Here is a 23,177-nt window from a genome sequence, read left to right on the forward strand (position 1 = left end):
GAGCAGATTCAGAATCTCTGTATTTAGTGTGTGTGTGCCTGCTGAGATGGGAAGCACGGTTAGACTATTGCGTGTGCACACAAAGCCAGACAGCTTTATTCCTTCACCCAGCATCCCTTCCCACTTCAGTTCTTTGTCTGTTTTTTCACACAAATACTTGGCTGGGGATGAGGGTGCGGTGCCTCTGAGTGTGGGAATTATCACCTTCTAAGGACTGGCTTCAGATCAGCTGAAAGGTTTGCTTGCGACCTACATAATTCTGGCCTAGATCTCTGGTCCATAGAAGGGGGGAAAAAAAGGGCTTAATTTTAAAAAGCTCTAGGTCACTGCAGACACCTTGTCGTCTCGGTGGTTTTTGTTTGTTTAGCTTGCTTTGCTTTCCACTTTCAGCTCTGAAATATCTTTTCAGGGCTGTCCCCTTGCTAACAGCATTAAAATTGCATTGCTTAAGTGTGGTGAGGTAGCACAAGGCTGACGTTGGGAACTGCTGGAGGTGGAAGATGTCATGGAAAGTGTTGGGAATTTTTCATCTAAAATAACTGGGTGTCTCTTGTCCTTATAGTGTTTGGTTCTCAAGCTGTGTTGCCCTACCTGTTGCTGTCTGTCTAGGCTCTGCTTCCTCTCCTATCTGCTTAATCCATAAAAGACACAGGCTTAACACAGCCCTCTGAATCACAGAACCATTTACGTTGGAAAACACCTTTGAGATCATCAAGTCCAACTGTTAACCCACGACTGCCAAGTCCACTCCTAAACCATGTCCCCAAGACTGCACATCTAGGTGTTTTTTAAAACATTTCCAGGGATGGTGACTCAACCACCTCCTTGGGCAGCCTGTTCCGATGTTTGACCACCCTTTCAGTGAAGAAATTTTTCCTAATATCCAATATAAACCTCCCCTGGTGCAACTTGAGGTCATTCATTGCTTGTTACCCTGGGGAGGAGACAGACTCCCACCTGCCTACAACCTCCTTTCAGGCAGCTGTAGAGAGCGATAAGGTCTCCCCTCAGCCTCCTTTTTCTTCAGGCTAAACAACCCCAGTTCCCTCAGCTGCTCCGTGTAAGCCTTGTGCTCTGGACACCTCTTACCAGCTCCATTGCCCTTCTCTGGACACACTCCAGCACCTCAGTGTCTGTCTTGTAGTGAGGGGCCCAGAACTGGACACGGTATTGGTGATGCAGCCTCAGCACTACCAAGTACAGGGGGTGATTGCCTCCCTTATCCTGCTGGCCACAGTTTTGGATACAAGCCAGGATGCTATTTGCCATAGTGGTTGCTTTGGTCAAATTTTGGATTTTGGACTTGAAAAGCTTGTAGGAGCTGTGGAGAAGAGGAGACAGAGGAGGAAAAGAGGGTTGTGAAACATATTGTCATCTTTTTGATCTCTTTTGGGGAGGGAGGGTTAAAGGAAGGAGAAGGACTGGACTAAGCAGTCCATAAAGCAGAATACTGATGCCAGTTTATTTAACAAGCAGATCAGATAAAGATTAGGGTTCCTATAGCAACTGGCTAGCAGCAGAAGCACCTCAAGGATTGGGTGTGTGTGTGTGACGATGAAATGGTTTAGCACAAGGCCCCAACATTTTGGATTAAAAAGACCTTTTCCCAGCTGCAGCGGCATCATCATCAGGTCATTTGCTGAATCACAGAAGGACGTTCCTGTGTAACTGGCACTAAAGGCAGAGCACAATTTCCCCATGCTACTTTAGCTAGGTCTTCAAGTTGCAAGGCAGAGTATTTTACAGATGATCCTGAGTTATGTTCCCTCTCTGTGTGGTTGGAAGGAGAGGAGTGGGAGATGGAGAGACCCTAGAAGCTGAGTGGGAAGTGCAGAAGGGGCATTAGTTACGGCTTGTGGATATGATATCTAGTTGTCACTGCACTCGGGGAGGTCCTAGGGGCCATGCTTTTTCTCCCAGATCTGAGGAAGCCTGGAAAGCAGCTTTTTTCTTTGGCCTTCAGACCATCCCATCTTAAAATCAGAGGGGATAAATGTATGTGTAAGCTTGTTCTTTCAGCAGAAAACATCAGTGTTGTTTGGCTGGTTTTTTCTTTTCTTTTTCTTCCTTGTGTTTTTTCTTTTCTTTTTTTTTTTTTTTTTTTTGTTTTGTTCCTACAGCGCTGTAGTAGCTCCAAGAGCCTGGGTACTTGGTGCTTGTGTTTGTTCTCTGCTTGATGACAGCTCTCCTGCTGAGAGCAACATCTCTCACCAGGTATTGTGGGTTTTCCATTTGGAGTTAAAATGCCAAACCATGTAGTCACTTGATTCTGGGAGTGAGAGGAGGCTTGAAGGAAGTTAAGTATAGCTTTTGTTTAGATCAGCATAGCATGGAAAACAACCATCTTTGCACAACCTCCAGGCTCTGTATTGGAGGCCCTACTGAATGTTTCCCCGATCAGCCCCAGCCCTGGGATGTTGATTGAGTGACTTCCTTAAGTGGATTTTGTTTGCTGATCTCATTTTCTTCTTTTCTTTTTTCAATAACTCATTATAACTATGCCCTTCTGTCTACTGGGAAAAAAAAACCCATCTCATGCTCAGAAGGAATTGCGTTTGTCCTTTGGCATCTGGTGGTTGGTGTAGGCTCCATCAGAGCTCGTGTTACTGCTGAGCAGTGGGCACAGGGCAACATTCCCTGCTTACCCTGGGGTAAACATACACCAGCTTGTATACATGCACCAGCTTGTGCTGGCAAGGTTGTAAGAGTTTGTTAATCAATCTGCTACTGAAATCCAGAACTGGGCTGATTTTGGTATTCATGGAGTAAATAGCAAGTTGTGAGCTTGTCCCACCAGAAAGAGGAGCTGTTTGAGTTGTGTGACAAAATATGTGCCTGGTTTCATGAGCATTGCCTATCCAAGGTTAAACTATATGGTTCATCCTAGGTTAGGAGAGCACATGGAGGATGAATGGCAGGAGAAGTGTGCATTTAGCAGGACTGAGGCATGTATGTAGCTTATAGACATGTAAATAACACAGGGAGATGCAGGGACTTTATTCCTGATCAGAAAAACTGATGTCCAAAATTTTGACAGTTCATAGGTGTTAATAAGAGGACCTATCCTACCATAGTTAAAAGTGGAAGAGGGTGGATGAGGAATGAACAGGGAAAGGAAAAGGGTAGGAGATGGGAAATATGCAGTAACATGAAAGGATCATTTGAGCCTAGTGAAGGCTGATACAAGAACCTGAACAGAATTCTAGAAAATGAGGTATAATGAGGAGGTTTGAAACTGGGGCGGGGGGAGGAAGGTACAGGGCATGCTGTGTGGGTAGGAATGAAATGGGGGAGTAGGAACTGAACAGGATAAAAGGGGAAAGGGGGGAATGGTTAGTGCAGAGAATGAACTGGGTAAGAAAGGGAAAGATTTGTAAGGCAATGGGAAGGAGGAGGTTTAATGGAGAAGGCAGAATAAAGAAGATAGGCAAAGAAAATGAGTGTAATAAGAATACTAAATTAGAGAGGTGTGTGTGTAGGATACAAAAGGTGGGAGCAGGGAAAGGAGGAGAAAATGTCCTGTTACTGAAGGAAAGCAAAGGTTTTTAGAGAGACATAAAATTCATTTTAAAGGGGGTGGGGAGGGCAAGGTTAGTTGGAGAGAGATGCTAACATCAAAAACCTCAGAAAAAAGGAAGAGAGTTATAAAAGAAAAAAAAAAAGGGGGGGGGGGGGGGAGGGTGCAGGAAAGGAGAAAGGAGAAAAAAAAACACCAAAAGCCAAGGGTGACACTGTGCCAGTCATTGTGTCGTCTGACTGGCATTGTGCCGTCAAGAGCTCCTCAGATAGGCATGTTTCTGTGAGCTCCCATATAAGCTTATCTTTGTATTCCCTCTGAACCTGTAAAAAGCCCCAGCTTCATGGGAATAGGCAGCCAGGGTGCAAATGCGCTTCCCAAAGGAAATGGAATCTCTGCAGCTACAGGGTTTGCCTGTCTTGAAAAGCCAAGAAAAATGCCCTCCATACTGCTTCTGCCCATATATTTGCAACATAAATTTAGGTTTCAGGGCACATTTTAGTTCCGCTTTCTAATGCCTTCCCACTGTTCATAGAATACCCTTAGTGTATGTAGGACTGGATAGCATACATGTTTTTGAGTAATCTGTGCAAAGAACTGACTTTAAAGACTTGCATTTGGTGGTAGGAGCTAATGCTGTCCTCAAGAAACAGATGTGATCTGTTTATCTTGAGCGGCTGACAGACTGAACCATACCGTATGTGAACCTATAATGCTCAAAATTTGTGCTGTCACCGATGCCCAGGCTATCTTGGGAGGGAGCCTGTTGGCATTCTCTTTTGCTTGTTATGGCTGCCCTGGGGCAGCCAAGGCAAGTTGTGGCAGGCAGAGCTATAGGAAAATGCCCGTTAGCTCCAGCTGTCCAGCCAGTGATGGCAAAACCTGGGGGGTGTATGGGCTTCTCCTGCAAATCTGTAACATTTGTTCTTGCAGCAACAGTGATGTGCCTAGAAATGCCACCACTTCTGTGCCAGACCTCAATGCATCTTCTACTCTGAATGAATTCATGAGTGTAGCCTGTGGCATTATTATTTCTCCCTTGTTCTGGTCTGCCTGCAAAACAGCGTATTAAGGAAGACTGATATCTACCCTAGGCACTCGCTTGTGGCTAACTAAAGTCTGTCAGAGAGATACATGCTCCAGTTTGTAAGCACCGTGAAGGAATTCTTCTAGAGGATATTGCAGCCATTCAAGCCCTCTGCCTACCATACCTTTCATAAGTTTCTCATTTATAGCATTTGTAGTCAAAACCTGAGTCAACAGAGTAAGTGGTAGAGGGGGTGAGGCCTTGGGGGTCTTCAGACAGACAGAGTCTGGTAGACTGAGCTGTTGGTGTGGAGTTGAATACTGGTGTGACTGTTTCTAAGCAAGGCTTCCCTTTCCCAGGCTTAGTTTCAGCTTGCCCCTTCTGATCTCCAGTCAGAAAACTTCTTTCTGCGGTTGTCACCATCAGGAGCAGGTTTTAGTGCATCACTGCTGCCTTCCTTACCTTTTCATTGGGAAATTACATTTCCCCTTCGTTGGGAAACCTTCCACTCCTGTTCCCTCTCTGTACTCTGCACTGGGATTCTGCACTAGTAGTAACTTGTGGCTGTTCAGCCCTATCTAAAGTAAAATAAGGTGTTATACTAGAGCTGCATCTGAAGTGCAGAATTTTAGTGGTGGGCTGAAAATGACTGGAAATCCAGCACACCTTTGAATAATCTACAGAAAAAAAATGCCTTCATGTGAGGTGTGCAGGCTTGTGTGGCCTTCTTTAAATTTTTGAAAGGATGGTGGGGAAAACAATAGAGATTTTTTTTTTTTTAAAAAGGGGGGAGGGGAATAAAGGCTTTGGATGAGACTCTGCTGGCCCTTAGATCCTGTCCCTGTGATCACAGGTAACCATAAAACAATTCCCCAGTCTGGATTTGTAGGGAAAAAAAGTCTAAATCTTCTTATATCACAAATTGTAAGGAATTTTTATATTCCTGTAGCAAGATTAAGCCCTTTAGCACAACATCTGAAAAACTCTTCTGTGCCACATGGAGCTATCAAGAGATGTGTCAGACATTGCCAGCCTCCTGGGTCCCTGCAGGAGTGGGAATCTGGGGATGAAAATTCCAAGATGATCTTGGGGAAGTGCAGGGCCATCTGCTATAAGGAAAGGTGGGAAAATTCCAATGGCTTCTGCTGGTCTGAGCTTGTTGGAAGAGGTGTTCTTTATCTTGGGGTGGTGATTGCTTCAGTCCTGGGTGTATGAGCAAGACACCTGAGGGGCTTGATTGTGTGGATAACAGAACTTGTGCTCCCCACCCAAGACCTAAATAGTGGATTTTCATTGTAAGGAGGACAATCAGTACAGAAGTTAAAGGAATGTAAGATGGTATTTCCAGCCTGTGACATCCATTAAGTCTATTAAAGTGAGCCAAGAGTTACAAAGAAGGTTAATTTGTTCTCTTACAGAATCTCAAAATAATAGCATAATCTATTGAGACTCCTGGTACTGATCCCTGCTGAACTGCCTCCCACTATTTTGGCGGTGTTAACCACTCTGTACAAGCGTAACAAAGACATGGAAGGTCAGTTGTTCCCTGCCTGATTCCTGGCCCTCTGCTACCGTAAGATGAACCTGCTTCGTTTCATGTCTAAATGGGTTTTGCCAGTCCCCAACTGGTGTTAGTGCAGCTGCATGTAAAACCTCTATCATCTTAATTGAGTGCTGCTGGTTTGCGTTGAACCAGCAGTCTTGTTTTGGGAAATTCTCTTGTTTGTTTTGGATACTTAATATTTGAAGCTTTCATTTTGGTGTGTATTTTTTTGGCTGGTGAGAGGAAAAACTGTTTGAATGCTTTTTTTTGTTTCCCCTGTAGTGTGCTTGCCCTCCAGCACTGGCTAGGTAAGCAATTTTATAAAAGTGAGGTTTTTTTTCTTTTGCTCCTGACACAGCTTTTCTTGGTAGCTTCAAGCTACAAGTTTCTCAAGATAAAACCTCCACCTTACGTAGATCTCTGGAGCTTTTTTAAGAAAAAGTCCTCCCACTCCTCAAACTTGTGTGGCTTTGTACCACTGTTCTTGTTGTGTGCTTGCTGCCTGTCACAGAGCTGCATGGAGGCTTGACTTAGGTTCTCTTCTCTTTCCTCTTCCCTGTGGTCTGAGATACTGCTCCTGTGTCACGACTGGGCATTGTCTGTGTGTGATGACAGCTCTGCTGTGGTAAACTGTGAGAGACAAATGGTTTCTTCTATTGGAAGTGCCAGATTTTCTCCATCTCAATATTTGAATGAGAATTAGGACAAATGGTTGTTTGTTTTCACATAGCTGTACTCTTGCAGTCTAAAATGGCTTTCAGAGTGAGATTACCACCAAGAAAGAAAATGAGGAAGACTTGAGCATATGTGCAAGTTCATCAGTTCTGACAGGGGAGGTAGCTACTGTGAGGACAAAACCAGCACTTGTGCCTCAGTGTGTGCTGGGGCAAATACTCAGCTGCAGCTGCTTTCCTTAGTCAGGAGGAATTTTAAATGGCTTCTAGCCTTACTTGTACTGATGAAGCTTAGCTGGCTGTTGGGGAGTGAGACTTGTCAAATAGAAGCAGCCTGTATCAGTGTTTGTAGAGGGATGGCACTAAGAGTTTCCAGAAATAAGCATTTTTATGCTAGAAAAAAATAATTTAAAAAATCAATATGATCTACTAAGTGCAACTGGACACAATGGCTAAGACAAAGAGCTAAACATTTGCCGTGATCCAGGAGCAGGTAATTTTGGAGCCTATACCATGTTGGGGTAGCTTTTTGTAAAAGGAAGACAAAATGTACTGAGAGTGTCATGTGCTTGTGCCTGACTTCCACAGCCAGAGGCAGAAATGCTCCAAGGAAGCTTTCTAACAGCACTTCCCCCCCAGTCAAAGGAGGAAAATACCACCTGGCTCCTGAGAGGTGGGTTGCTGTGGAAGGCAGGTTGTTCTTTGTGTGCCCTGCAGGCTGAGTCTGGAGGCAGGATGAGCTGTGCCGTGGGATGAGCGTGCAGGAGAGCTTGGGTGAATCGTGCAAAGGTAATTTCTGGACTGCAGGACTGGAAGGGGCAGTCAAGAGGGCTGTCACCGAGAAGGTGTAGGCAAAAGGCAACTGCACGGTGGAGTAGCGTACCTCCCCCAGCTTTTGGTGATGAGCCAAGTAAGACTAAGGATTTTCCAGCTGGAAGCCTACCTCTGGCATATCCAATCAAGGACGGGTCAGGAGGTTGCCCCAGAAGTGTCAACAACCAGCCAGCAATGAAGGCTGGAGGTTTTGCTGCTGACTCAGTGCCCCAGGCAGCTGGTGCCTCCTGCCAGCCATGCAGAGGCTGCTGAGATTCCCTGCACTCACAGGCTGACAGCCTTTGCCCTCCAAGCTCCTGAGCACGAGCACTTATGTTTTGTGGAGATACCTTGGGGCTTATTGCAGTTGTGAGTTTTGCTTTATTCTCTGTCTACACGCTGTGCTTAGCAAAGAGATCTTCTCATGGCCCTTTTCAGTCCTATCGGCAAAGATCCCAGCACCAGCTAAATATTTTGAGCTTCATGGTTGCTGCTAAAAAACCAAAAAGGCTTTTAAACTGTGCTTTGCAAACTATGCTGAAGGTTTCATAAAGTGAGTATTTTTAGCATGTCATAAGAGTGGGGTTTTGTATTTTTATTTTTATCCCTTCAATCTCTGCAAAATTAATTGAAAGCATTTTACCTCGCTCTCCTTTGCTTCCCTGACTTTCAGAAACTAGCTAACTTTAGGACCCAGGAGGGAAGACGTCATCAGATGTTGGCAAACGCTGGCCATGTTGTGTGTCTATTTATAGTAGGTGTGTGTCTAACCACCTTGTCGTTCTTTTCTTAGCATCAGCTGGTCGAGCTCAGCTATCAATTATCCACGAAGATAATGATAATACAATGAAAGCTATGTAAAGCAGGTGCTTGAAGGAGAGAGAAGGGGAGGTGGGTGACAGGACAGGGAAAGATCAGGTTTTAGGAACTGAAAAAGATCCTTTGCTCAGCCTGAAAACCCTTATTATCTGTAATAATTATTAATAACAGGGATGCCTGCACAAAGTCATTGTGACTGCTTTCAGCTGGTACGTCCCTCTCAAATGTTATTTCCCCTATTTATTATCATTGTGTTGGCAATCAAAGGCAGTGGGTTTTTCTTCTCTTTCTCTCTCTCTCTTCTTTTTTTAATTTCTTCTTCTCCCCCTTTCCCTTTGCTTTTAATAGACCTTAAGCTGGGTGTTCTCCTCCCCCTCGCTGTCCTGGGTTCTGATATTTGGGTTGGTAATAGCAGGTTCTAGTTTCCTTGTGAAAATCTGAGCCTCTGGTATTTTTCATGCTTGGAGATTGCATGTCTGTGTTTGTTTCCTCTTTTGTCTCTGTTTCAGAGAGGATTTTGCCTGTGAGGACTCTGGGGGGAGAAGGGAGCAAGTGAAGGGGTGTAGTTCCGCTCCTTGCCAATGACAAAGCTGATTGTCAGCTATTTATGAGCCTCTTTTTTTTTTTTTTTTTTTTTTTTTTTATGGCTTGTCTTTGCTGCTTTCCCCTCTAAGTGCAGGGGAGCAGAACAGTGTGAACTCTGCTCTTGACAGCAGCTCAGGTTCTGACACCATCTGCCACCTAATCCACTTCCAAGGAAGGGTCTGACGTCTGTGTGCATGTGTGTGCACATATTACCCTCCCCACCTAGCCATACATCCTTTCAGCAGACTCACGCTGACCAGCTCACAAGCACCATTTCTCTTACAAGAACTGACCTTTGATGCTTCTTTTCTTCCTTTAGATTTCCCTGAATCAGTTTGACACACTGTGGTGGGAGGCAGGGGAAGGGGCTGATGAGTTGAAACTGGAGAAGATTTCCTCAAAAACTGAGCACCTCTCTTTTCTTACCTAGCCTGGCTCTCTGGGGTGCTGGACTTTCAGATTTTTATTTTTTCTTTTTCTTGGAAGTTATGAGTGTGGGATGCATGGATTTCTTCTGCAAAAGCAGCAGGAAATGGAACAGGTGTAGGCTGTCCATGCCAGGCTCCTTGGATAGCTGGTAAGTGGGCTCTTGCAGGAACTGTTGAATTTTAAGCTTTTCAGTGACATAATGGCCAGTCTTGTTTGACTGCTGTCTGCAAGCACGGAATGTGTTTCAGGCTTTTTAGATCTCCTTCCTCTAATAATACATGAAGAACGACAGTTATCGTCACACGTGATGCTGTGTTGTATCTGCTGTTTTGAGATGCACTGCATTCAGCACAGTTCACTGATTGTACTGGGTCATGTTTGCTCATGGCAGTCAGTGCTGCACACGCGCAGTACTGTGGAAAATAGCTTGGCAATTGAGATGGGAAGAGAAGAGGGACTTTGGGAAGGATAGAAGGGATGGAACAGTATGCATTCTGAAATACCAGTCATTTTGCTTGTAGTCATCAGTTACACTATTCTTCTGGGCTATAATAATGACTGAATTAGCTTCTGGAAAACTCTACTGCTGGGTGGCTCTCACACTTAAGTGTTGTGATTCTTCATCCTGGGTGCCCATGCATAACCCTTTCCTCCCCCTTTGAAGGGTCTCCATTGCAAAAATTTAGTCTTCTCCCTGGCTGAGAAGGAAGGAATAGTACTCCCTTCAAAAGTTAATGCAGCCTTTGGAAAAGCATCCCTGCCTTTGCCAAACAAGGGACTAGGCATTCAGCTTGCCTGCAAAGCCAAGCAGAGTTCTGCCGTGTCATGCTGAGGGAAAATCCAGGGCTTCCTGATGGGTCTGGAAAGACTGCCATTGTCTGCAGGGGGCTTTAGATCGGGCTCAGTTAAAACTCTCACTGGTTCCTGTGAAGTTCTGTTTTGCTTTGTGGATGGATTCTCCTCCTACACAACCCCTGCCCCCTCCATCTCCCTTTGTAGACCCTCTCCTAATTTTCCAGGTACACACTAATGGCAGGAAGTTATTTGCCTGTGTGACCTTCACAACAATTTCTGCATCATACTGAGCATGGACCAAAGGAATCCCACTGTTCAGTTGTACTTTGTTTCATTACTCTTAAAAAAGTGCCATACTGAATAACACTCATTAATTAGGATAGCAAAGGAACTTCATCATGCTAATTGGAGATAGATTTCTATACCAAACCTAGTTAATCGGCAATATTTTCTAAGTGCACTCTATTCCTTTTGTAACAGAAAAATGACTTTTTGATTCTTCGAGATTACTTGTGGAGGTATTCAAGGAGAGGTTTATATTAATACTGTATTGACATGTATTGATGAAACATGAAAACTTCTCTCCCTTTCCCACCACAGAAAATTGCTTTCATTTGTCACTTCTAAAGGAGACAGGGGAATAATTCTCCACCCTCAGCTAGCAATTTAAGATTGATCTGATGAAGACAGAATATTTCAGACAATCGATTGAAGAACTTACCTTCCAACCCTGTTTTCATGTCTTGTTTAGGATCGCATCCTGCTCACAACAAGCCACTTACAAGCTTCAGGTTATTTTTGAGAACGGGTTCTACAGAACAAAGTAATAGATCAACTGGCAGAGCTGTGTGATGCTGTGGTTTTTAGAGAATGTTGGCCTTCATGTTTTGCACTTCAGTGTGTAGGGAAAAGAGCGGTGTGCACATGGAAGAACTGGACTTCTGAAGTCACATTTTTTTTGTTTGAACATTCACTCATTTTTCAGTGAAATGTGTATCAATAACACAACAGGAAAAATGGTGATAAGTGTTATGTGTGTGAGAATCATGCCTCATTTTGACTTCATAGTATTTAGAAAGTCCTCCCTTAGGGCGTTTGTTTTCCAGTAGAAAATATCTTGTAATGACTACTGATTAATACTGATATATTAATTATCTAAGATAAAAACAAAACTTTCACTGCTGAAACATTTATAGGGAATTAGAAAGCACCCGTTCAGTACTAAAAAGTTTAGTGATTTGTTTTCAGTTTTTATTTCTCCGCTTCTGTGTTTCTACCATTCTGTCTCGGCATGAGGACTGTGTCTCGTAAGCTTAGACCTGTGTTAACCTTCCCTTGAGGTTTTTACAGGCCTGTGAAGGGAGGGATGAGGAATTCCCTTGGGCATAGGTGTTCTCTTTCTGCCTCTAGCCAAGCAGCAAGGAGCCCAGGAGGAATCCAGGCCCTCCTGGGAGGTGCAGGCTGATCTTGCAGTTGAAAGCTTGGAAAATTCAGAATAAACTCCTGGAATAGCAGGACCAGGATACAGACCAAATGCAGACATTTGGGGGTTCATTTCCAGAAAGATTTCATGCATATAAGTGGGGCAGTGTTGTCTGAATGCGTGCTTTCAGAAGGTTGTTTATTGCTGTCAAGCTGATAAGCTGAAACCCTAAGAAAAAACAAAAGCCCAAACAAACAAAAAAGAGAACTGAGACTCCCTCTCCCCTTGTTATTCTCCCTTGGGAGTAACTGTTAGAGAAAAGGGGCAACAGGAGATGCTGAACAAGCTCCTGGGTCTGGCAGTTTGGAATAATTCTGGCTGTTACCTGTATCTCCTGTGTGGATGACTCTAGATGTGCTCTCTTCTCTGTGGAGATAAATGCTTCACTGCATTTATTGACTTTATTAGTGAAAAATAATGTAATTTCTTAACTGGCATAAAGTTTAAAATTGGATATATTGTTGGGTTTGGGGTTTTTTTTGTTAATAAAAAGCATCAATGTTGGATGCCCATGTTGAGACCAATAAGCTGATCTGCTGAGCCTGAGTGCACAGTTATTTTTGAAAATGTCCCTTTCAGGCTGGGTTATTTGCTAGATTTTTTACTTCAAATTAACTTTGAAAATTTAAGTAGTAGGAAATGACATTTTCATTCCCCTCATTTTGGAAACAGTGGATGCAGTGTACATTTGCTTGTTTCCTCACCTGTAAAAAGCATATATATGTTACTTATGGTCAACACATCATAAATTGTTTTCAGCTGAATATTTCTACAACTTTAGTCTCTGATCAGAGGTAAAAGCACAGGTCAAATTATTAACTGCAACTGTACAGGCAGTTGGAAGGCATTTTTTTCCACTTGGTCTGTAACCGGTAGCCTAATTTGCCATAGCTTCTTAAAGGTGATGGCCGTAATCGCTCTACACTGGAAAGTCTTGTGTCAGTTTTTGGTTGCCCAAAACCTAGACTCATGCCTCTGTTTTTTTTGTTGATGTTTTTTGTGTTGTTTTGGTTGGGTTTGTGTGTGTGGGTTTTTTGTTTGGTTTTTGGAGGGTTTTGGTTGTTGGTTTTTATTTTTAAATGAGAGGAAAAAGCAATCAGAAATACCAGTGAGGAAGCTGGAAATCTGATGGGAATCTTTAATCTATGAGAGGTATAGCTTAAATCTATTTTCATATTTCAAAATTTTCAGACAGCAGCAGTTTGCGGTCAGATTCGGGATGGCAAGCTCAGATTTGTGTGAGCTTGTGGTGATCTCGAGGCAAACTTCAGTTTTTCAGTATGATTAAATTTAAAATCAAACTAACCTCAAATGGAAATATTTGTTGCAAGCAAATCTGAGAATTTTACATCAAGAACAAAACATTTCTCCATATTACTTTTAATACTCTCTTTTTTGATCTGCATGTGTCTGTTTTATATAAAGCAACTTGAGAACTCAAGGGGTGGCAGATCCTCTAGACCGGATGATAGTTATCTCGGGTTACTGTGGGGAATAAAGTGTGAAATAGCAGAGGTACTGATGAGGACATGTGATATATCCTGAAAAATCAGCAGCTGTTCGTGACAGTTGACAAAGCACCAGTGTGGGATCTACCTTTAATGTGGAGCAGCAAGGTCTTGTAAATCAGGAGATGGGCAAGCTGCCTTGTCGCGCGGGGGGGCTGAGTGACAACCTTGGGATAGTGCAGGGCAGTGTCTGGTGGGTGTTAAGTCTCAGGTCAAATTACTATTTAATTTGAAAGGAGGAATCTTACACCTGTTAGACTTGGTAAGAGTGAAGTTGCACAGGTGTGGGTACACGTGAATGCAGAACAAGGACTGCGTTGTGTAGTAAACTTGAGTAACCAGGTTTTTCAGAGGACTTTTAAGTTATGTGTCAGGACTTGGGAGCACGCATCGTGAAATGGTGACAACAACAATTAGAAAATAAATATAACTTCTGCCGGCTCCCATCTCTTTCCTGCTGATGAAATGCTCATTTTAGATAGTAGGTTCTTAAATTCCCATTTGTTTTGGTCTGAAGCAGTACATGCGTTTTATATCTCACCCTGGAGGTGGATGAACACAGCTCCTCAGGGTATCCTTATTCTTTGATTTCTGGGAGATCTGTGTGCAGTGGGCTGCTTCATCAAATGTTCCTACCACTTGAATAGTCTTGAAAAATCCCAATGCAACCAAATCCTCAAAGACGAGCACAGTCAGGACACGTTCCCTTGAAGCTCCAGATGATTATGGAGCATGGGCCCAATGCTGCAAGCACATGGAAGTGTACATGTGCAGAGCGCTGTGGCTTTGTTTACGCAGATGCACAGACTCCTTTAGTTTGCAACACTTGGATGTACTGCATCCCCTGCCCTCAGCACTAGTGTTAAATGGCAATCTAACGGACATTTCAACTAGGGAGATGAAGAAATCTGTGGACTTTAGACCCTGGACAACTCTTTCCTTTAGGGAGGTGATCCCTTTACATGATGGTATCAACACACTGAGATAAAGCTGAATGTAGAAATTTCCATCCATTTGCCAGTCTCTGTGTTCTTTGGAGAAGCAGAGCATTTCACAGACCTGTCAGCAGGGCAGTTTTCATTTGCAGTAAATTCATATTTGAAAAAAGGGAGGGGAAAAGGTATTTGGTACAGACTGTAAAGGATGACAGAAATCTCCAAGTAGCTTTTGGTGCACCAGGGACTATGGATCATGGCGACATTCTCTAAATGTCAAGTAATGCATACTGGCAAAAATGGTCTAAATTCACATAGAGTGTTTTGTGAAGCTGTGGAGTTCTCTAAGGAATACAAGTCACTCTGGATATTTCAGTAAGGATATCTAAACAGACTGTCAATCGCAGCTGGAAAAAAAAAAAGGGATTTCTGAGAAATGCAGAGAGGTAAAGTAGAAATGTAAGTGGGTTCATCCATGTCTTCTGTAATTTCTCAGAGATCAGTCTCTCCTGTAATAATCTTATTCTACTGTAAAATAGTTGATGAAAGATTGCTTTCACTGTAATTAATCAAAAGCAGCACCGAGGTAGGAAACCTTGTCTAACTCCTACCCTTGCCTGCACAGGTCTTGAATGAAACTCACCGGGTGTTTCCATATTTACTGAAATTCCCATAACTCAAGATTTTCCCTCAGCTTCAGGGTAGAAAATGTTGGTCTAATCATTCTGAATTGTGAATGAATCACTTGAGTCTTTCGGATGGAGAGAGGCTCCTACAAAGTGCAGTGCTCTACTGCCAAAGGTCTTTTCGTTATGTTGTTTGTCTGAACTGCTTTATTTTGTTACTTCTCTGCTCTCTTTCCTGGTGAATATGTATGCAATTGTGAAGAACTGAGAGGCGCTCACATAGCCCTGTATTTGAGTGGGAAACTGCTATTTTAAATGAGCTTTGAAAAGATTATTTTAAAACTGAAGATTGTGCCCTTAGCAAAAGCATTGGAGGTGTGGGGATATGGGGAAAGTATAGGGATTGATGTATTTAACCCTTTATGGGTTTCTAGGTTGGGATTTATGTGCCTTCACAGGAGAGAAATAGCCAGTCATCTGGACGTTTTGGAAAGGCTGTGATACAGAGGCAGAGCAGGCTATGCACGACTTGGTTTCTCCCTGTGAGTGTAAGGTCTGAGATTTTCCTTACAATAGGATTGTGCCTTGCCTTGCTGTATTCAGCAGGTGGTGTCAAAATGAGTGTGGCTAGCACAAATTAGTGCTAAAGGCACTCAGCAGTTCCTGATGGCAAAAATCTCTGCACAAAGGGAAAACCATTATGTAGGCGCAGTATCCCCTTCGCCTCTCTGGCGATGAGGCTGGGAACTAACTCCCACGGGTTGGGTGAGCTGGGGAGAGTTAAGGCAGGGAGGTGAGCAATATGAGAAGCTGTGGTTGCCCTTGTGGTTCAAATGGATGGGTTTGATGTCTCACTAGCAATATTAGCAATTTACTGCTCTGTCTCTGGGACCCTGTTGGGTCTAGGCATGTAACTGTAGCTCTTGGGGTTTCTCCTCTTTTGACAGGAGAGGAGGCCACCTCAGTGCAGTACTTACATGCTGCCTGACATAGTTCAGTTCACTTTCCTATACATTCCTGTGTATGTTTCCAGGTGGATTTCATCTGCTTCAGAGCAAAGTAGACATGGCCTTTCTGCATAGCTGCTTTACCTAGTATGGACTATGCACTCCGGAGGATGTTTTAGGTGAGAAAACTAGCATGCAAAATTGTTAGCATGGTGGTATTATTTACGAGTTCTTTTTCTTCTGTCATTGGGTCTGCTTATAAATCACCCTGTGCTAGCACACCTTGTGTTGGGATGTGACTTCCATGAAAGGCATGCCTAAAGTTAGTTACAGAACAAAACTGATTCTTTGTTCTTTACTGCTTAGAAGCTCATTGACGTTAGGGGTCAGTTCATATTTTGGTGAACTTGTGAATGTGTGGTTATTTTCTATGTAGTGCAGAAAAAGTATTGCCTGCACAAAGTGGGATGTTGAGCAGTTTAGGATTACGTTCCATGGGGGAACACAAAACTGCTGTCATTACAGAGTCAATAAACCCTTGAACTGATCTATACTGACATTTTTCCGAGTTGCATCCTATTCTGCCATTCCCTATATGGAAAGGAAATGGTTTTCTGAAAATGTTTCTGCTGACATCAGTGTTGGTGTTCCTAAACACAGAACAAATCCAAATGTTCTGAGCTTCAGTTGTGGCCCAGCACTTCTTGGTCCTGATCAATATGAGGCTCAGTTCTCTTATGAATTATTTGGCATGCATTTGGACCTCTTTCTTGTTTTTTACCTCAGCCCTGCAAAGGAGTAGGGCTCAAACATAGTTAACCCTGGTACTTTGTGTTCCACGAGGTGTACCCAGGTTATAGCTGTTTTATTTAACACAATGGCCTTTTTTGTTCCAGTCATGTCCTATTTACAATTTCCAGGAAGAGCTTCGTGTCTGTGCTGCTTGCACTAAAAAAACTGTACCAGTAAGAATTTTTGCCTTTCATCCATAGGAGAGGGACTTCTTTGTTTGGTAACTATTTTGCACTGCTGTTTAAGTATATTTCTATGGAAAACAAATTTCAGTCTGCATTGTCCTTTCAATGATTGCGATCAAAATCAGTAACAGAAGAACTGTAGTTGTACTCTTCTTCTTAGATTAGGGATGCTGATGCTTTAAGGGGATAAGGCAGAGAAGACTTCAGAAGTGCACTTTAATTTAGAGATGCATGTGAATTTGAATAGATTTACAATTCTTCTTTTAAAACAATGCAGAATGAAAGTCTACAGGGCTTGAAATTGGAAGATGTCTGAGACACAAATGGAGCTATTGGGCTGTATAGAAAATGATTGTCTGCACAGCCCAGTGAACTGAGGGGAATTGCAGGAATAAAAAAAAATATATGCAGCTGAGTTCCCTGACTACTTTTCTCATTGTGAGTGCTTCTCATGAAGCCTTACTAGTGGGCTAACATAATTTAAGTCTCTGTGGGGGATCATCCTTAGCAACCCAGTTTTATGCCATAGAGGCTGTGAGCACCTTCACTTCTGTTCTCATTTGTGCATCTGTTCCCAGTCTCCTGTAGACACCTGGGACATGATGGCCTCACTGGTGAAGTGGTGCAGGGCAGTTACTGTGGCAGAGTTAACTGGCAGGTGAAAGGCAGCGTAAGTGTCTCTGCAGTCTGGAAGCAGCTATTGAGGCATGCTTTGATTGCATTTAGTCTAAAAATATTTAAATCTATTTAATCTAAATATACACAGAGAACACTGAGCAATGCCTGCTGCCTCTGTTTTATACAGTATTTGAGTTGTATCTGTATGAAAGGGAGATACTTATTTTGCCTGTAGCCAAGGTGTGTCATTTCCTCGCACCTTAACCTCCAGAAATGCTCCAGGAATTATGAAAACTGCTGCCTTTTTACAGCTACCTTCTGTGGACTGCCAATAACTAACTCGTGAGGAAGAGCTGTGGTATGTTACAGCTTTAGGGGTGAGTGGCTAATGCTTTATTTCCCATACATGTGAGCTTTGAGATAACTGTGAATCCTCTAGGGATTTGGATTTACTATTGATATGCAGACAAATCCCTAAGCCTGACTGTAAAACTGCTCAAGGCTGGAGATGGGCTGAAGTGTCAGTATTTAGTCACACTACTTCTGGTTCTTCTGCCAAAGCTGTTTGTTTATTTTATGATCTGACTGACATAATGCATCTGCATTTGCTTTTTTTTTTTTTTTTTTTTTCCTGGACAGTATTCTTCTTAGTTTAGAAGAAACTAAATTGCATTAGTTTTTGGGTGAAGATTTTTGGTCTAATAACATATTAAAGAGCAAGACTGGGGCAAGTGATCAGTTTTTGGTCTAGAGGGATGTTATCAGGGATTCACATGGAGCTAGAATGGTTGTTGCTAAATGTGCTCTTGGAAATTGGAAACAGGAAATAAACTATGGGGTGCTAAAACTTGTCTCTAGGCAGTTTAAAATGAGAAATAATTGCAGAGTTGCAGAAGGATCACTTGTAGTGAATGAATGGACTATAAAATGGGGTTGCAATTCTGTGTTGATAGGGCTTCTTTTCTCCATCTGTGTTACTTTGCAGTTAACTCTGGCAAGGATTGACTTGTGCATTAGTTATTACCCATTTGGAGAAAGATTTAGTAGTCACTGTAGGTAACTCTGTGAAGATTTCTGCTTACTGCTCAGAAAAGCAAATAGAAGTCAGAGGAGGCAAATAGAGCAACAATAATTTGATCAGTGAAATGGAACAGTTTATGGATGAGAAAAGACTGGGTAGAAAAGGTTTTACCAGCTTGAATGGCGTGAGGAGCAAGCAGAAGGCAGGTAGGGAACACTAATTTAGGCTTTCCTATGATGTGAGAGCCAGAAAGCATCAAATAAACTTGTCAAACAGGTTTAAAAGAATAGAAATTATTTTTGCTCACAGTACAATGCTGTGTGGTGGATCTCGTTACTACACAATGTCATAAAGACAAAGATACCTGTATTAAAAGACCAAATAAATGAACACTGTAAAAATCCATTGGTGAGTATGAAGTGGGAGGGTTTGCTGTAGCCCATCTCAAGGAGACCGAAGTTTTGCTTTGCTAAGGGTAAGATGGAGATGTGGAAGGCGATAGACCTTTGTGCTTGCCGTGTTCTTGTGCTCTATTAGCATCCATTACCAACTGGCTGTGGGCAAAAACTGCTGGCTTAGATAAGTATTTGGTCTGTCTCTGTAAGATTGTTCTTTTAGTCTTAGGGTTTTTCTACAGTAGGCACAAGTGAGGTTAATGTATCCTTGGCCCTGAGCTGGTTCTGGCTGTGAGCTTGAGCCTTGAAAACCAGCTGACCATGTTGACATGATACTAAGACTGATCCAGAGAGCCCCGCTGGCAGGATTGCTGGGTTCTGCTGGTTCAGAGTGGCTCGGTGTGCTGAGAGGGCTGACATCCACCCACACGAGGTGGTATAGACATGGAGGCCCTTGCTGCCACAGAGGCATCAGGAGTGTGTGTGAATTTTGAGCTGAAATGAAGACCACTCTGGCCATGCTCTCCTAATATTTCCCTACTAGCCAGCTTAGTTGATAGGTTCTTCCAAGTAGCATAATTCCTTTCCTTTCCATAAAATGTTATGTAGGGAGCCCGTATTTCTTAATGTGGGGCCAGTTATCTAAAAATGTATACACATTACACAACTCTGCATCAAAACACATGAATCTGTTTCTGCTTCAAGCTTCTGTTCTGGAGCCTGGTTTTTTTACAGATGGCTCCTGCTGTGTCTCAGTGTTTCAGTTTGTGCTGAAAGTTGACATTTTAGCTGTGCTTGTGTGTGATGTAATGGCCTAAAACCAGTTATGGACTGCAGAGAAAGTTCACCAAGCTTGAAATACTCCATGTAACCCACATGCTTCTAGTTTCGCTGTTGAAGGCACGTAGCCCATGCTCAGAAAATGCCTCAAGCTTCATAAAGATCAGTTTGAAAGAAGGAACTTTGCTGAGCTGCCAGGCAGGGAAATGGTTACATGTCAGAACTCTGTTGTGCTAGCAAAGCAAGAGAGCAGGAATAGAAGCTGTGTTGTGTCGTGTCATGTCCTGTCGTCCTCTGCCCCCATATTCCTGATGCTCTAGTCTTTATTGCAGAGTGGTACAGAATGGTGCAGGCCACTGCACATGATGTTGCTCTGTTGCAGGTTATGCCAGCTGAAAACCTGACTTGTGAGGAGTTCAGCAGTTGCTTCTTGGTCAAAAATGTACTGAAGGCTTTTTGCAAGGCAGTATTACTGACTTCAGTGAGCTCAATTTATATCCACTTGTCCTTCGGCATGTGGCATCTTAGAGATCCATGCCAAAAAGAGATTCTCTACAGAAGCTGGCACATAGTTTCCAGGAAAAACAATGAAAAGTATTTTCCAGTTCCTGTATATGCGTACACAGTGCCCTCCACCAGTCCTCTGAGGTTTGGCTGTTACATTAAGGAAGTGTAATGTGGTTTAAAGAAAGAAAACATTGGCTTGTTGTAAGCCCCATCTCTTTGCTACAGTTTCCAGTTCAGAAGTCTTTTGGTTTTTTCCTTCCTTTTTTTTTTTTTTTTTTTTTTTTTCACTTTTGAGCATCTTCCCTGACTGTAGCTGGAGTTGAAGGAGAAGTCAAGGTGGTGCCTGCAGTGCTATGGCAAGATGTATATGGCTCCCAGAGGAAAAGATAAGTTTTGAGAGGGTCACGTGATTTTTCAGGTACCTTAGTCTGTCTGCCTCTAATCTCCAGAATCTCATTGTCTTGCAAACCAGAAAGAAGAAAATGTTTCACTTTGCCCTTGCAAAGCAATTTGTAAGGATGGGAAAACCGTAACACCCTCTCCCCTAACCCATCCCAAAACTAAAAAAAAAAAGGACACCCCCCCCCCCCCAACCAAAACAAAATATCCCCACACCCAAAAAAAGCCCCAAACAACCCCAACCACCAAAAAGCAAGCAAATACCACCCCACCCCCCCAAACCAACTTCAAACCCCCAAAATGTAGGGAAAATGGGACTTATTAGAAGAAACGTGGAGAGAGGAGAAATGATATCTGAAGCATGGAATTCCTTCTTAGCTGTGTATAAAGTACAAAAACTAAGGTGCGTGGGGTCAGATTATGTTGTCTCTAATTCCCTGTTCATTTCAAGATCTTCTGCACCCTTGTGCTGGTCTTCTGAGGGCTGTCTTTGGCTAGGGAAAACAATCTTCCCTGGAACTGGCATACTGGGGGAAGACTGCCATCCCCACTGCCTATGGGCTCTGGGGCTGACCTTGCTAACCTGGAGCAAGTGGCTTCTCACCCTCTGCACAGACCTGGGTTGTTGGGCTTGGAATGTCCCCCCCTTAGCTTGGTGTGACCCTTGCTCAGGATGGGCCTTTAGAGGTGTGAATAACGTGTGGTGTGGAAATAGGAGCATTGGGTCGGTGGAGGCTGGTGGTACACAGAGCTGTCTCCATCCTGCTCCGGGAGCAGTTGAGGAATGGCCAAGGAGCAATCAATGTCCCTTGCCTGCTCCTGTGTATTGCATATGTCTGTTTGGCACCTCTCGCCTCTGCTCTAGTAGCAAGGGCTTGGGGAATGCATGCCTTAATATTTTAGCTGGCTGGAGAGATGTTTTCCTCCTCGCTACCTCAGCCTAGAAAAAGAAAGCTTGTAGATCTTGTTAAATACCACTCTCATCTAAGATACAGGAAAATAAAGTTTTGGGGGAGTGTAATTCGTTTCTTCACAGTGGGGGTGCCAGTTGAGTGGGACTTGTTAGTCATTAGTGTACTACAAGTAACAAGAATATTCTGATTTGCCTAAAATGAACAAGCTGGAAAAATCACATAAAAGGTTGATTACATGGGGTTCCCTCTTTTCTCTTTAAAGCCTGTATATTCACACAAGGACCTGCCCTTGTGGCTGCTCATTTTTAGAACCCTTGTGAGGTGTACCCGGTGTATAAAGCAGTCTCCCAGCACATTATGTGTTGTAAGGTAATGAGTCAAACTGAGAGAAAATAGATACTTGGACAGAAATTTCTGCACTTAAAAAAGCAATATACTTCCTTGCTTCCAATCTTTCTGGTTAGGTATTTTAAAAAATATATATAAATCTTTTCACAAAAGCAATTTATTCCTAACTCTATACCAGCCAATTGGGAAAAGTGATCGTTGTTTTGAATTTGAAAGGTCTGGGAGGGATGAAAGGTAGTACAAGCAGTGTGGTTTGTTAGCGATGGCTGCGTGTGACAGGCATATGGGTCAGTAGCTATTGCCTTGTTTGATTTAATTTTGTTAAACTACTTAGTTCCCCTTTTTCCAGCACTGTTTATGCTTCAGCTCCCTCTTTCCCCTGCTTTGACTCTTGGCCCACATGATAACTAGGTAAAGAGAACGAAAGCTGTGCTTACCTACTTTTCTACAAGTACCATAGGAGAAGTAGGTCTTCAGAGGGGACTTAAAAGGGAAGAGGATAATGGTTGAGGATGAATGAGGATACAGAATCTAATCTCTCTGGTGAATAACAAGGAGAGAAAAGTAATGAAAAATAAGAGGAATGTTCAAATCACTTGTATTTTTGGAGGGAGCACTGGTAAAGAGGCCTATAAGGAAGCTAAATCATGCTTTATAAAGCACTTCTGTATGTGATTTGTTCTTCCATGTCAAGAATGAAATTAAATGCATTATTGACAATAGAGTCTATGTTTAAATCAACTTGACAGGCCAGATACTCAGTGTATGTGTCTGTTCACAAAGATAAGAACTTGTTTTGGGGGAGTAAAAGGCAGTTCAGACCTCTTATGTGAACTCTGTATTTGGTACTCTTTTGTCTGTGAAAAGTTCATTAGAGCTCAAAGTGGAAAATCAAGATTTTCTTTTTATGCCAGGTCTCTTCAGTGGGAATCTCTTTCCCCTTCTACTAAACCTGTATGGAATTAATTTTGTCTGAAATAACCCAAGGGGACCAGCTATAGAACTCCAACAGGTCTTACATGCCAAAGCAGCTCTTCTATTTTCTCTCTTATTCACATTAGCATTGTAAATACTTGTGTTCTTTGCTGTTCTTTTCTAAATACAGTAGGAGATGCTTTATATTAGGGATTTTTTGAGTTTTTTAAATTTTTTTTCTGGAAGCTCCAAAGAAAAGAGAGGTAGAAATGATTAAGGAGACAAGTTGTTTGGCAAAGTAAGGTCATGCTGAGAAGAGGAGGTTGTAGCACTTGAGTGCTTTAGGCACAGCTACTTCTGAGTTTAAAACTCACAGTATTAATCTGGATGCTAATATTCCTACTGACAGTACTTAGTGTAGCTTTAGCTGATGAGGGTTAGGCTTAAATGAAATGCTTTAAATCCAAAGCCAGTGCTTCACACAGGAGGTGCGTTCTTCTGTGACTTTTAGATGAATGGAGCTTTCCTGGGTGGACACAGGTAATAGGTTAAAAACTAAAAACCTAGGTGACTTAAGAGGCCTCATTTTGTTAAAACCTTGT

The 23,177-nt window shown here is 42.8% G+C and overlaps 1 protein-coding gene across 6 annotated transcripts in view; it reads left to right on the top strand.

Annotated features, from left to right (window-relative positions):
• DGKI (diacylglycerol kinase iota) overlaps positions 1–23,177 on the top strand; it is a 228,521-nt gene that overhangs the window by 30,877 nt on the left and 174,467 nt on the right. For 2 of the 6 annotated variants that reach the window (XM_056341502.1, XM_056341503.1), the window contains exon 1: positions 9,235–9,555. The exons of the other annotated variants lie outside the window; for them this stretch is intronic. In XM_056341502.1, coding sequence (XP_056197477.1) covers positions 9,467–9,555 — 89 coding nt within the window. In that variant the 5' untranslated portion in view covers positions 9,235–9,466. Of the gene's footprint in view, positions 1–9,234; positions 9,556–23,177 lie in introns of those variants that run through there. 6 annotated transcript variants of the gene reach the window in all.

The sequence above is a fragment of the Falco biarmicus genome, chromosome 5 (assembly GCF_023638135.1).
Source record: "Falco biarmicus isolate bFalBia1 chromosome 5, bFalBia1.pri, whole genome shotgun sequence".
Classification (NCBI taxonomy): domain Eukaryota; kingdom Metazoa; phylum Chordata; class Aves; order Falconiformes; family Falconidae; genus Falco; species Falco biarmicus.